General features: G+C 39.2%; 1 protein-coding gene across 3 annotated transcripts in view; it reads right to left on the reverse strand.

Annotated features, from left to right (window-relative positions):
• The window catches only part of MICU1 (mitochondrial calcium uptake 1), a 165,499-nt gene that overhangs the window by 86,801 nt on the left and 65,099 nt on the right, over nt 1-13,599 (reverse strand). For all 3 annotated transcript variants that reach the window (XM_075000294.1, XM_075000295.1, XM_075000296.1), the window contains one exon: nt 11,326-11,369. In XM_075000294.1, coding sequence (XP_074856395.1) covers nt 11,326-11,369 — 44 coding nt within the window. The remainder of the gene's footprint in view (nt 1-11,325; nt 11,370-13,599) is intronic.

A 13,599-nucleotide genomic window follows, 5' to 3' on the forward strand; every position in this document is an offset into this window, starting at 1 on the left:
TAAGACCAGGACCCTCAATTTGCAGTAATGTTTATCTCAGGGCAGTGGGAGGGCAGTGCCCCTTCTCCTATCTATTACACCTCTGCTTCTATCCCAACCTAAAATCATTACCTGGTTCCCAGCATGTAACTCTCCTCCCTATCTTCTAGCAAAACCACATCCACCCACATCCCGGTCATGTTCCTGCTGCACTTAATGAAACCCAACAGCTGCATGCACACCTCCACAAACTTGCTGGCTCCTGCTCTGCTCAGTCCTCTCTTCTGGCTCCTGCCACCCACTCCACCATCGTGCTCCACTTCAATGGCATGTTCTTCCCAATTCTTCTCAGAAGGGCTCGCCTTGAAACCTGTAGCTGGCTGCTACCTGAATACCAAGCATGGCACTAGTCTCTTGTTTGTATTCGTATCAATCTGCTCACTCCTATTCTGAGTATGTTTCTCTCTTCACTCATGATAAGTAGAATGGCTCTTTGGTGTCCATCATTTAATTTCCCCATAAATAATCTTACATAGCGTGGTCATATTTATGAATTATTTCTAGCTAATGTTGTAGCTACATAAAGTTAAAAATTCAGAGAAGAGTACAAAACAGTCTTTCCAAGATCCATGTACATTCAAATGCCAGCTATTTCCTGTACAAACATTTTGCAATTTACTTTTAGTCTCAGAAATGCCCATTTATTATCACAGGATGGAAATTACTCCATGGCCTTTGTGACATTATTGGATTTTTAAAATATAATATGAGAATCATTTATGTAAACACTGTACTAACTTTACACCAATTCTTGTGCCAAGCAGGACAAGTGAGGTGTCTAATGTAAGCTGGTGAGTCACTGAATCTGTTTATGCTGCTTATGTGTCTATATCACGTTTGCATGTGAAGTTATAAATATTGGCTCTGTACTTTAGTTGAAGAAGTTAGTTCTGGAAGAACACAATGAAAGGTGGGGCAATCTACTGTGAAAGAATGCCTAGCCAGGTAAAGCAAAGTAGATTCTAATCCACATCCCAGCAATGTTGTTGGGACATGCATTCTGACCATGCAGCCAATGGCAAAATGCCCCAACAAGGGAAGGACAACTGACCTCATCAGGTGGTCCACTATTGGATATGTGACCAGAACCAGGGAACTTACTTCTACATGGGCAAGAGTCTACAAAAGAAACCCTGGCAGTCACTATTTTGTCCTCAGTTCTCAGCCTTCATTTTGTCAGCAGTTTGCAAGAACATCTCTGCTGTGAACTAAACCTGAATGGACAGAGGACCCATCCTAACAAAGGATGTATTTCCAGAGACTTTTAAGATAGCAGCCTTTATCACCTGCTGCAGTCTGCATCAAAAGATTTATAATTGATATATATAATTTGACCACTTTAACAAATTTTCTCTCTCACCCTATTCTTTCTTTATTAATAAATCTTTAAATTTTAGATTCTAGTGGATAGGCACAGTGTGCTGTTTTGGGTAAGATCTAAGTGTATATTGACCTGGGAATGTGGCTGGTCCCTTTGGGAGCTAGGGAGACCGGTGTGGATTTGGATGAGATTGGTTTTCTTAACCTCTCACTTGTATTAGGATGGACATTGATTGCAGGACCAAGGAAGCTAGAGAACCTGTGGGATTTGCTTGTGTAACCACTTGCTGGTGTTCAGGAAGGCATCAGAGGTGCTTTTTGTGACTGGCTTGGTTTGCTTTCTGTCAAGAAGCACCAGTCTGGGCTGTAAGTGGCCTGATTTTAAGTAATTTGCTCAGCAATTCTCTAAGCAGCGCCCCAGAAACTTCCTGTATATTACAGCATTGAAATAAAAATTCCATTTTACATCAATAAATTATCCCACTGAATTCCAGCAAACAATGAAATTAAGTCTTAGCCTGCAAGAGGATAGACCCAAAAAGTAAGAAAAGGCACCAATATTCTCTGTTTTTTAAAATGATTGGTTTCCATGAATACCACCACCTATTAAAGTTACCCTAGGAAGAGTATTTTCAGTGACACTTATTTTTATCTCAAAATATTAAAATTTAAATAACCTACTGTGTGTTAACTAAAAAGGAGACAAATTAAAAATACTTTTAAGGGGAATGTGGAAGTATACACTGTCCCTTTTACAAATAAGGTGCATATTATGGGTTTTGAAGCACAAACTGTTTAAAGCACATGCTGACAAGTCAGTACCTGCCAGAAATCCTGGTGAGGGGAGAGGGTTAGAAAGAGGAAAGAAAACGAGGGATGTCTGGTTACACCAAAAACCAAAACCAAAATTAATGAACCACAAATATTACATTTTATGTAACATTGCAACACAGCAAAATCAATTAATGACATTAGGAGCAAAGAATCACCGGACACCTAGAAATCAGGAGCACATATAGCAATCAGGAGTATCTGCCAAACAAACCCAGTGAAAATGAGCAACAAAGTTAGTAATACAAAACAGTAAGAGCAATTATTTCTAGCTCAGAAAGTAATTATGCCACAGACTGTTTGTAGATAGTGTGGGAGAGTAAAAAGGGAGCACCTAGCTGACCCATACATGGAAGAAAAGTAATCTTCATAAGGGTTACACAAAGTTCTTTGTGTGCCATGCATACACAATTTAATATAAGCAACCAAGCATTTTCTTAGCTTTAAAGATTTTTTAACAATAATAAATAATCCCTGACTCTAAGATTTTGTACATTTCAATGAAAGAATATATCTTCCAAGTACATGGTACAAAAATAAGAATTTACAAGTCAAAATATACAACGGCCACATCAACTGGAGACCACGTGACTCAATGAATCAGCTGAGAGGGTATTAAAGTTCAGCTTATTTCAGGCCTGTGGTTATTTATACAGATATCTCTAAGATTATTGAACAAAGCATAATGAGCTCCTCCAGCTAGAAGCATATTATAGTCACTTGTGTGTGTAAAAGCATCAGTCATAAGCATTTCAAGAGAAGGGCCTGGTCCTCTTGAAATATCTATAGAAAACATATGCACCAAATACAATAGCAATCTTAACTGTAAAATAAAAGGGTTTCAGGGTTTGGTTTGATTTTGGGAGAAGGAGGGGAAAGAAAGGACAGGGGAAAGTGAAGAAACCTTCTGAACACCCAGTAGTATGACTTTAATTGGCATAAGAATAGCAAAGCACAGTGCAGAAGAGCATTATGTCAGTTAGAGAATTTCTGATGCTTTAAGTCAATTTTCTAACCTAAGCTGTCCCATCAAAACAGGATTCTATCCATGCTACTTTGTTGATGGTTCTCCTTGCCCACAAGTGACTGAGCAAGATTTGCCACTTTCACAGGTTTGGTAGACCTTCAGCCACCCAGTGGCAGACCAAGAACACAACTCAGATCTCCCAATCCACAGACTAGTGCACTATCTGCTACACCATTTCTCCCACTTACTTTGTAAACGAATGAGATAACCTGCAATCAAAAGTGCTAACACAATTTAGCAATTTTATTTTCAAAAATGACTTTAAATGAGACGGACTCCCAAGCGCTTCAGTTACTTTAGAAAATGGGACTTAATACTCCTAAGTCATGAAGGGATTTTTAAAAAATATTACCCATTGTATTTACTCATTTTACTGCTTCATTATATGAGTGCTATTTAATCTTGGTGCTGGACAGGTGATCTTAAAGAGACAGTTCTTGTGGAGCTGATGTCTTTTAGATGCTGTCTAATTCCTTATGTTAATCTTCCACCTTCTCCACTGAAGCCCCCACTCAAGCACCAGGGCACTATACAACATAATAAAAACTAATACAAACAACAAAAATACTTCAAAAATTCAAACAATTATATTACAAGGATAAGATAAAAATGAGAAGGGAAAAATGTGGGGTTGGAAGGAAAATATACAGTCAGTGGCAGTTATACCTCAAAACCCTTTACAAAATGAAGACTGATTCAAAAAGTGATGAGATTATCTGAGATTTACACCTCACATCACAGCAACGGCATTACTCCTTGCCAATATGAGATGAAAGGATGCTTAGAGATCACTCCATGAAACCTTAGGGTGGTATCTCTGACACATCTAGGTACTCCATGGTAGGAAGCAGACCTTCGCCTAAATGGCACTAAGTCCTATTGCTTCAAGATTTGGCAAAATGATTTGTTCAATATTCCTAAAGCTAATGTTAGACTTCAGGTATTTCACCATCCAATTTATTTTATTATTTCTCTGTAAAGAATTCCAATACAGTACTTGAAATGGGTGCTTATAATAACTACAACTAATTATAATGTTTAATACCAAAAGCAACTTTCCTATCACTAGAGTAACTAATTAGAGGGTGTCTGACTTCTATAGAATTATCAACATTGAACTGTATCTGGAGATTAGAGAACACGAAAATATGAAATTTGATGGGAGATACTTAATTCCAAAGTAAAATGAGAGTCTGTAAAAGCTTTTGTAATTACTTATTGCCTCCTTGGGTCAACTGTAATTTACGGGTATTATACCATCACTGACAGCTCGCAAACTTTTCTTTATATTCAAATAAAAAGGGTAATTTTCTCCACAGGAGGTAGAAACCACTATTCAACTATATTCCATACTAAAGAAATAATCTGTTTAATGCTTTCCCTTAAAAAGACTAAAGGTTTTGAAGAAGTGTTGCAATTTAGCCTTCTCAGTGAAAACACCTGATTGCAGCATAAAACCTAAAGTCAATGAAATTCAAATGCTTCTTCAAAAATTAGTAATATTTTCACATAAAAATCTGAAATATTACAATTGCTACATATTGGAAAGTATTTACAGTGACACCATCCCACTTGTGCTGACTCCTCGTACCTGTTGCACCACAGCAGAATTTCATTGATTCAACTGCGTTAATGGTCCTCCCTGACCATAGGTGGAAAGGTAAGATTTGTTCTTGGCACAGGGTAGACATATCTTCTACCCTATGAGCACCCTACCACAGAGTTAAATAGAATCACACAGTAAATTATTTCATATCCAGCAGCCCCAGGAGGTTGCCGGATGTTCAAACATGCCAGATAAAGTTCTGCTCCCACTGCCCCCCAGCTCCGGCTCCTGCTCAGCCACTGCCCTGTTACCTTGTTGGTGGGGACAGAGGAGAACTGCTTGTGGGGCTGGGGAAGCCTGCCCGGGTGGCTTGTACACTGCCATGCCATGTGTGGACCCACTCTGGGCAGCTGGCGTTGGGCAGGAGAGCTGAGGAGCCGCCAACCGCACATACGCTCAGCACAGATGCTGCCAGAGTAGGAAGGGGGAAGTGGTGTCAATGGCTGAGGTGGGACAGAATGCAGGTTACTGAGAATTCCGGTTGTTTGACTACCGGTTAAAACAGAGTTCAGTGTATATTTTTCTCTGAGAGAGAGAGTAATTTGGCATAAAGATTAATACCTCTCAAACAGAATATACCTAGAAAAAATGGAAATATTTCTTCAGACAAAGTATTTTTCTATGAATAGTTGCCTAACAAAGTGCATATCTCAGTGCCTTTCCTGTCCTGTCTCCAAACGACTATGGACAATCTCTTTGAAAAGTTGTTTCAGCACTGAACAATGAATCATGTTAAGAGAGGGGATAGGAGAAGTGATATGGTTGGAAAGGTGCACTGAAACTACAAATGAATGTAAAATGGTGAAACAAGCAAATAAAAGAAACCTGAATTTGAATTAAAGCACAACACAGAGAAATCTTACAACACCTTCCTTTATATCAATATGTCAATGAAATAAGATGCAACATGTCTTTGGGACTTTGATAGCTTAGAGTCTTATATTCATCTCTGTTCCATGACAAATAAGGTATAAGCCTTCATAACTTAGTAGTAATTTAAATAAATATCAATACTATATCACGGTTTGAAAACTTGCCCTAGGGCCCAGTTGAAGTGGCTTCATCTAGTTTTCTTCAATCATCCTTTAAAGAGCAGCAAACGATGCAAGACATTGAAATTCAGATCCCAGTGTTCTGGTGTTCAAGGTAGAAAGTTCTATGGAACCAGCACACTGAGTCATTGGAGAAATACCCAGGATAAATCCCTCAACTAGGCTTCAACAGACATTTTAATTATCCTCTAGATAGGAACAGGAATGTAACATTTTAAATTAAATCCAATAGGACTCGGACTTCAGCTAACAGTGAGGTACATTCTTATCAAAGGAATAGGGAGAGTTGAACAGAAAGTATGCGGCATCATTGGTGTGCATATTTTAATTTTTATTGTTGTTTGTCTTGTTGGGGATTTTTTGCATGTAAGGGGGTTGTTCTTGTTTTCCAAACAGGCAGAAAATTTCCTCTCCCAATAAGCATTTGCTTTACATAGATACAATACTAGAGAGGGAAAAGAGATACAACATAAAAGCCAGGTGATTGAATATTTACGGTTAGATATAATTTGGAATGCTTGTGTTACAGAATATTCTATATTCAAATTGTAGTTTGAGCTAAATTATGAGGTGAGGCCTGAGAGCAAAAACGAATGGTTAACCAAAGATTAGCCAAAAGAAACAAAGCCAGGAAGGGCAATGGAAGGAATAAAAAATACACACACCTCACAAAGCCAACTTTTCTCCCTGTACAGACCTGGCAAGCTAGCTCAATGGACACTTCACCTTGCAATTGGTGAAAGAAAATTATGCAGTTTTGATTAGCAAGGAGGATGGACCAAAAGATTTTCTGGACAAATGCTTTTAGGACTGCTGGTCTTTGAGAAGCGCCAGGAAACACTGTGTAGATTCAAATTTAATGCTTCTCGCTCCCATTCCATGCACTTGTCTCTTTTCCCCGTCGCCTTCAATTCTCTGGAAAATTATCCCTAGCTGGGTAGTAATATACTAACTATATCATCCAGAAAGACACTTATATCTCATGGAGCTAAAATTCGATACGTTATCACTAGCAAAGACTTTTGGATTTGATCAGTCTCACTCCCTAGTGGACTATCAGGTGTCTGCACTACTGTCCAGAGGTGTGATTTACAGCACTAGTAAACCGACTCATGCTAGCTCAAGTTCAGCTAGCATGCTAAATACACCAAAGTGGACACTGCAGCAAGTGCAGACTCAAGTTAACCATCCAAGCTCAAGCCTGCCAGAATCCCAGGGTCTGAACTTGGGTGCCCACCAGACATTGCAGTGACCATATTACTATTTATAGCTGTAGTGTTCAAACAGTCCTGAACTAGCAGCAAACTAGCCACATCATTTTGAAAATATTTACAAATGACTAGTGACTAGAATGATGGACATCAAGGATTTATAGCATGCTACCCCCAACTGAGCCAGCACTAGCCTATCTGTACTGGGAATCACACCTGCAGCACAGAAAAACCTTATAGGGTTGGCTTTTAATTGCACAAGAATATTTATGGGGGAGAAACCCCCCCACATCTGATAGATGATTTTCCAGTGCAATAACATTTATCTGGAACGCACATGCAGAAAATTTATACTGAATCCTTAACCTTTATTTTACAGTATGCAATTAAAATACATCTGACTACACAGCTGGGCCTATTCTTTTTACTGAAATTTGTTCTAAATTAGTGTTTGCATAGAGCATAGGCATAAATCTCCGTTTATAACAACAGTTCTACTTTCTGTTTTTGTTTAGCCAACCTCTAGTTTACATATTACAGTACTTTTTGGTCCAACTGGTGACTTTCACCTGACTGCTCATTTTCTTCTTTCATCTCATAGGCTATGTTTAGATTGCTGAGAACTGTCAACAAAAGATACGTGAATTGTGCAATGCATTTGCATATCTGCATATCTTTTGCCAACAGTTCTGTCGGGTGAGTCTTTTCTGACATTTGGCCCATCCACATGGGGCCAAACAGCAGAAAAACACCCTCTGCAAGACATCCTTTCTTCCTTCTGGAATGAGGTGGACAGGTGTGTTGATAGAATGCTCCCAATTGGCAGATCTCTTCCAACATATCTGCTCTCTGGACACGCGCTCTGTCAACAAAACTTCTGCAAGATATAGCCATAAAGGAAAGAAGACATCTCCATCAGTGCACATAATAATGCCAGCACACACTATGTCATGGCCTCAAAAGGTTAGAACTGCATCTATGGAGAAGAGTATCTCAAGTTAAAAAGTGCTTTGATATTTCTTGGCGAATCCAATGAGGTAGATAAGCGAATGGAAACAACCAATGAGAAAGGAGGACTGCTGGATTCCTTAACCACTACCAACATAACTGAAGTGTAAATGAGTGAAGTTTGTCTTCTGGTGCCTAAATGGGCATTTGAATGTGTTTGAAGCAACCGTACACCAACAGGCGCTGAGCATATGGCTGTTGATTATGATGATGTTTTCTTAACAGACACCAGATGCAGACTAAGTACTCCTACCTGGGGGGGGACCCAAAAACCTTAGAAAGCAAGTTCTAGGAGTGACTTCACACTGCACGACTGAGGGCACTTCTTCATTAAGTGGAAGATCTACAATGGCACGGTCAATCTTCCAGAATGTAATTTATTACACCTGGTAATGATGTGCTAACTTGATCTCACAAGCTGCCTCTGTTGACCATGGCAATACTCACTGTCATAAGGAGCAAGGGAAGCCAACAGGAAAATTTCTTTGATTGACCTCCCGCAGTGGGGCCACAATGGAAATTTGACTTATAACTCTAGCTATGCAATTCTCGTAGCGGAAATTGCAAATCTTATGGCAAATTTCTTTTGTAGTGTAGAACTGCTCTTGAGGGACCTCCAAGATCTCCTTGCTTTAACCTCGCCCCAAATTTGAGCCCCATCACCACAATCCTCATAACCAAAGTAGGTTACTAGAGCTCCATACGTAGAGAAGTTTGACAAACATGAGCCATTATTTTCTCCTTTACAATAAAAGAGCCAGAGGCAGCATGCTGTATCAGCCCCTGCAATATAATACCATACAATTATTGTGGTCTGTAGATCTTCACACTACTACTAGTAGCAGTCCACTACACACTCCATTTTTAAACTCTGATGACTGATGTTAAGACTTATTGTACCAACCAATGTATATTGTGCATGCAGATACATAGGTATTTAATCTATAGAAACGTGTATTTATATACACAATTTCAGTGTACAACAAAACACCAGAATGGAAGATGGTCAGTGCAGGGGACAGATGCTAAGGACAAGCTTAATTCAGAATGTTTCTGCCTGTACTAAGACCACCAGTTGTCAGACATTTACCCTGCTGGATGGAAGACGGTGTATATAAGTATTGTGGAAGAGAAGAAGCTATGTCTCAAGTAGAATTGGTTTACAATTTCCTGACATAAATTTGCTGAGAAAAGCCAACTTTGTGACGCCAAAGATGTTTCTATGAAACACCTCTGGTTAAACAAACTTTTGGCAAATCATAGTCTGGATATGCTCATGTTCCATCACCTTGGCACTCTGCCTGGCAGATGGAGAGGCCTGTCTTCCAGATCTATGGCTCCCGCGCAGCCTCGTCATGCACACTGCCCCAGGATTAGAGGACCTGGTCTTCACAGGGTCTGTAGTTCTCAGGCAGTAGCACCATACCAGAGCATACCATAATCACATCATACTGTTTACTAGTATGCCTAATAATGTCAGTTTTGCCCCCACAGCTGGCAGGGCTCCAGGGAGCAGATTTCATTTTAGAAATATCATAGGTCTATATTTTCAAAATGAATTTTTTTTTTTGGTTTGGAATTTACAAAATACAGCCAGGACAGTGGTTTGCTGTGAAGTAGATTGTCAGTAAATAAAGGGAGGACAGTTGAAATGCGGGATAGAATAGATATTCTGTCTTCTTTTTTTAAATTGTGAAAAACAAAGGACAGGGGAAACAACTGCTTTCACAGTTTTAATTAAGATTTGTTAAAACCAAAGACTAACAAATGCAATCTACTTGCTGTCTATTTATAAACAGAATGAAGCTCTGCTGCTTAGGAAAGCAAAAACACACATATGAAACAAGTGATTTAGAGCATTTATTTGATAATTTGCTTTGATTTTTGTCCATCCAGCTCCTCGTACATCATTAAAATAAAAATGAATTCTATTGAATGCAAACCAGAAAAATAATGTAGATTAATTTAACCCCAAATCATGCAGGGTTTACTTTAATTATCGATTTAAACAACAGGACTTCCTAGATGTATTTGATCACATGGCAACATTATGGCTATGCCTACACTTGGAAAAAATTTCAAAATGGCCGTGCTAATGGCCAAATTGGAGAATACTAATGAGGCGCTGAAATGAATATTCAGCACCTCATTAGCATGCTGCCAGCTACAGCACTTCGAAAGTGCTGTGTTTCGCTCGCACGCAGCTCATCTACACAGGGGTCCTTTTTGAAAGGACCCTGCAAACATCGAAATCCCCTTAGCAAAACGTGTCACTTTCGAAGTGCCGCATCCAGCAGCATGCTAATGAGGTGCTGAATATTCATTTCAGCGCCTCATTAGTATTCTCTGATTTGGCCATTACCATGGCCATTTTGAAATTTTTCCCACTTGTAGACACTGCCTACAAGCCAGATACAACATTCATCAATGAAATGGTCAGAAGTTACCTTCTTTGAGCCAAAAAGGCTTAGCGTTTCATGACACTTTGTTGCAGGCGAAGTGACAATTTTGCAAAATTAGCAACTGTTGTAGAATAAACTGAGTTAAGAGGAAGCTTGAGTATTGTTCCACTTTTATGCCGCTACCAACTAAGGTAGTGATGAGTGTTCAAAATGGTATAAGTGAATATTAAACCACATTAATTTAGATGAACCATCCACCTAAACATGCGTGTTGGGTATTTGTCTTTGGTAATGTATCTTGGCCTCTCAGGGTTAAAGGTTCAAGCAGTATTTTAACCATGTTACCTGCTTAAGTTACAGCTCTGGGCCAAATTCCTTCCTGCTCTAATTTCGTTTATTTCAGGTAGATTTGTAGCAGGGAAGAATACAGATTCAGAGCCGTAAAACAGCTAGATTACTGTGTGGTTCCATCCATATAGGCCAACCAAATAATATTATAACATGATCACCACCTAGTAAGTTTCTCTCTGAAATAAAGTACTCTCACACATGGATGGTCTAACACACCCACATGGATAACGCTACTAAGTTTGATTTTTGCACATTACTATATCCTTTCCCAATAACAGCAAGGAATTGTTTTGGTTCTGAAAGTGTTAAAACAAGTCTTTAATCATTCTTTCCTATTCAGATCTATGATAAAGATATTGCTATGTTCTAGCTCAAACAAAAAAGACAATACTTTATTTCATTTGTACCTACGTGCAACTTTAAATAGAAACTCAGAGAAGTTATAGGTATAAAGACACTAGATTTCAAGTCTACTCACCTTTCCATCATACCGCTTCACTACAAACTGATCCAGACCTAGGTCTGAAAAAGGAAGGGGAAAAAAAAGGCTTTTAGAGCAGTGCTTGAATATAAAATCATGTAGTTCCACGCTTCTTTTTGATAAGGCACTTAAAAGAAAATATAATTATTTGAAGGATACCATGAGTAGAAAGCACAGGCAGAAAAGAAAATCAAGAGTTAGTTATCTATCTATCTATATATATTGGTTGAGTTTCAGGAAAGTTGCCATTCACTGTATGGACATGGAAAACATGTAGAGCCACAGAAAATATACAAAAGAGACAGTTGCAGCACCTTTATGCGCTACAGTATGCTATAATACTACTGACCTTTTTCTAAAAAAGGATTTTTATCCCATTACCAATCCTTACCCAGACAGCAACTTGCATATGCAAGACTGGTACTCAGAGTGTAATTTAGAAGAATTATTTTCCAGTTAAATAACCCTTTCAGAACAGATTAAAGGAAAAGGTCATTGAATTAAAATTAGAAGTGTTCCTCTCACAATTACCAAAGTTATACTTCAACCACAATTCAGTTTTGCCAGCTCTCGCAGGATACAGGGGTGTATGAAGGGACTTGGAGATAAAGAGGAAAAAGGAGAAGGCAGCTATGTTCAGGAGTAAGCAAGTGCATTACCAAAAGGTTTTTATATTCAGGCAGTTGTCACATCATATTACCACAAAAAAGAAATCTTATTTTTAGAAGGAAAATAATATTTACAGGGCTGAGGAAAAAAGGCATCTTTCAACCTATTGCTACAGAGTAACCAAGACTATGCATACCAATGAAAGCTTAATCCTCCACACAGAAAGACTTGAAAAGGATTTGTATAACAATAATAAAAAACAACATATTCTGTAAAGAGATCTAGGTAACAAACTTTTGAAGGACTAGGTTATTGATAACTGGCAATACTCCATATAAGAGCACAGAAACTGATTTTCTGTTCTTGGTACAACAAAAATTTGCTGGCACCAATGAGTACTTTTATAAATCACCAGATCTTTCTGTTAACTGAACTGAGAGAAGGGAGGGGTTGAAAAAGAAAGGAAAAATAACTTGTCCCGGAAGATGAAGAATAGATTCCTGTCACCTGTTTATGAGTAAAAGTGATAAAAATGCTTCCCTTCTACTCAAAGGTCCATAATGGTCATAGAGCAGAAAATGCAGCTATTTATCACAGTGAGAATCAGTCAAGTGACTCTTGAATCTTTCTGAAACAATGCAGTAAAAATACCTGTCCTTAACTTAATAGGCTGAATGAAAAATTAGAGAACTATCAGACAGCCTTCTGATTTGTGGTTATTAAACTGACCAATCACCCTCTTTATATTTGTGTGCACGTCAAGAAACACAAACATACATCTTTATATACAACGTGCACTCTCACAAATTATACTTCTTCAAAAGTGCATTGCTCTTACTCAAAGTGTGAGGAATACACACACCATGATTAATCTTTCCAAATTTATACAAACCCTGGTTTCAGTAAATATTTCACTAACATGGATATGATAATCTCAGGCTGTCATTGCTCTTTTGGTCTTTGCCAAGCTCAGTATGGAACCACCTGAGTTTCGTGCTGGTGACTGGTTTAGACGTTGATGACTAAAAGCAATTAACTGCATCCTTCCTATAAGTTGCTACAATGGTGGCAGGAGTTCACTACCAGCTCTGCTTTCAGTGTTCTGCATTTTCTGTTTTTACCAATGTGCGTTGATAAATTACCAAGTTTTCCACTAATGATATGGGTGATGGATTTCTATGCAGGGAGACGGTGAGCCTCCTCAAGCAGTCAGGTTTGGCCCCACCCTCATCTATCCCCAGTCCCCTTCCTGCTTCCCGTTCTGCAGCTCTTCTCCCATGTCATCATGGCAGTGGGGCATGGCTGGACTCCCAGAGCTCAGAGGCAAGGCTGGGGCCACACTGCTCAGTCTCACAGCACTTCTAGGCTGGAGGGAGGGGTCAGAGGCTGCATTGCCCAACCACCTTGGTCAGTGGGGAACAGCATCCAGGAGTCACAATGCGGGGATAGCTGGGAGCACAGGACAAGGATCAGTGACCACGCTAGGGGTTAGGCTGCAGTAGGCATGAAAGGGGCAGGGCCTCAGGCTGAAGAGGTAGGCCTGAGAGGGCTAGCTTCCACAACTCAGCAGTTCACCCACTGCCCATGATTGAAGTAGTTCAGTTTTCACTGATTTACACTTGTTCTTCTATCCATTCAATATTTGAGTACCTATTTTTGTTA

Source organism: Carettochelys insculpta, chromosome 7 (assembly GCF_033958435.1).
Source record: "Carettochelys insculpta isolate YL-2023 chromosome 7, ASM3395843v1, whole genome shotgun sequence".
NCBI classification, from domain to species: domain Eukaryota; kingdom Metazoa; phylum Chordata; order Testudines; family Carettochelyidae; genus Carettochelys; species Carettochelys insculpta.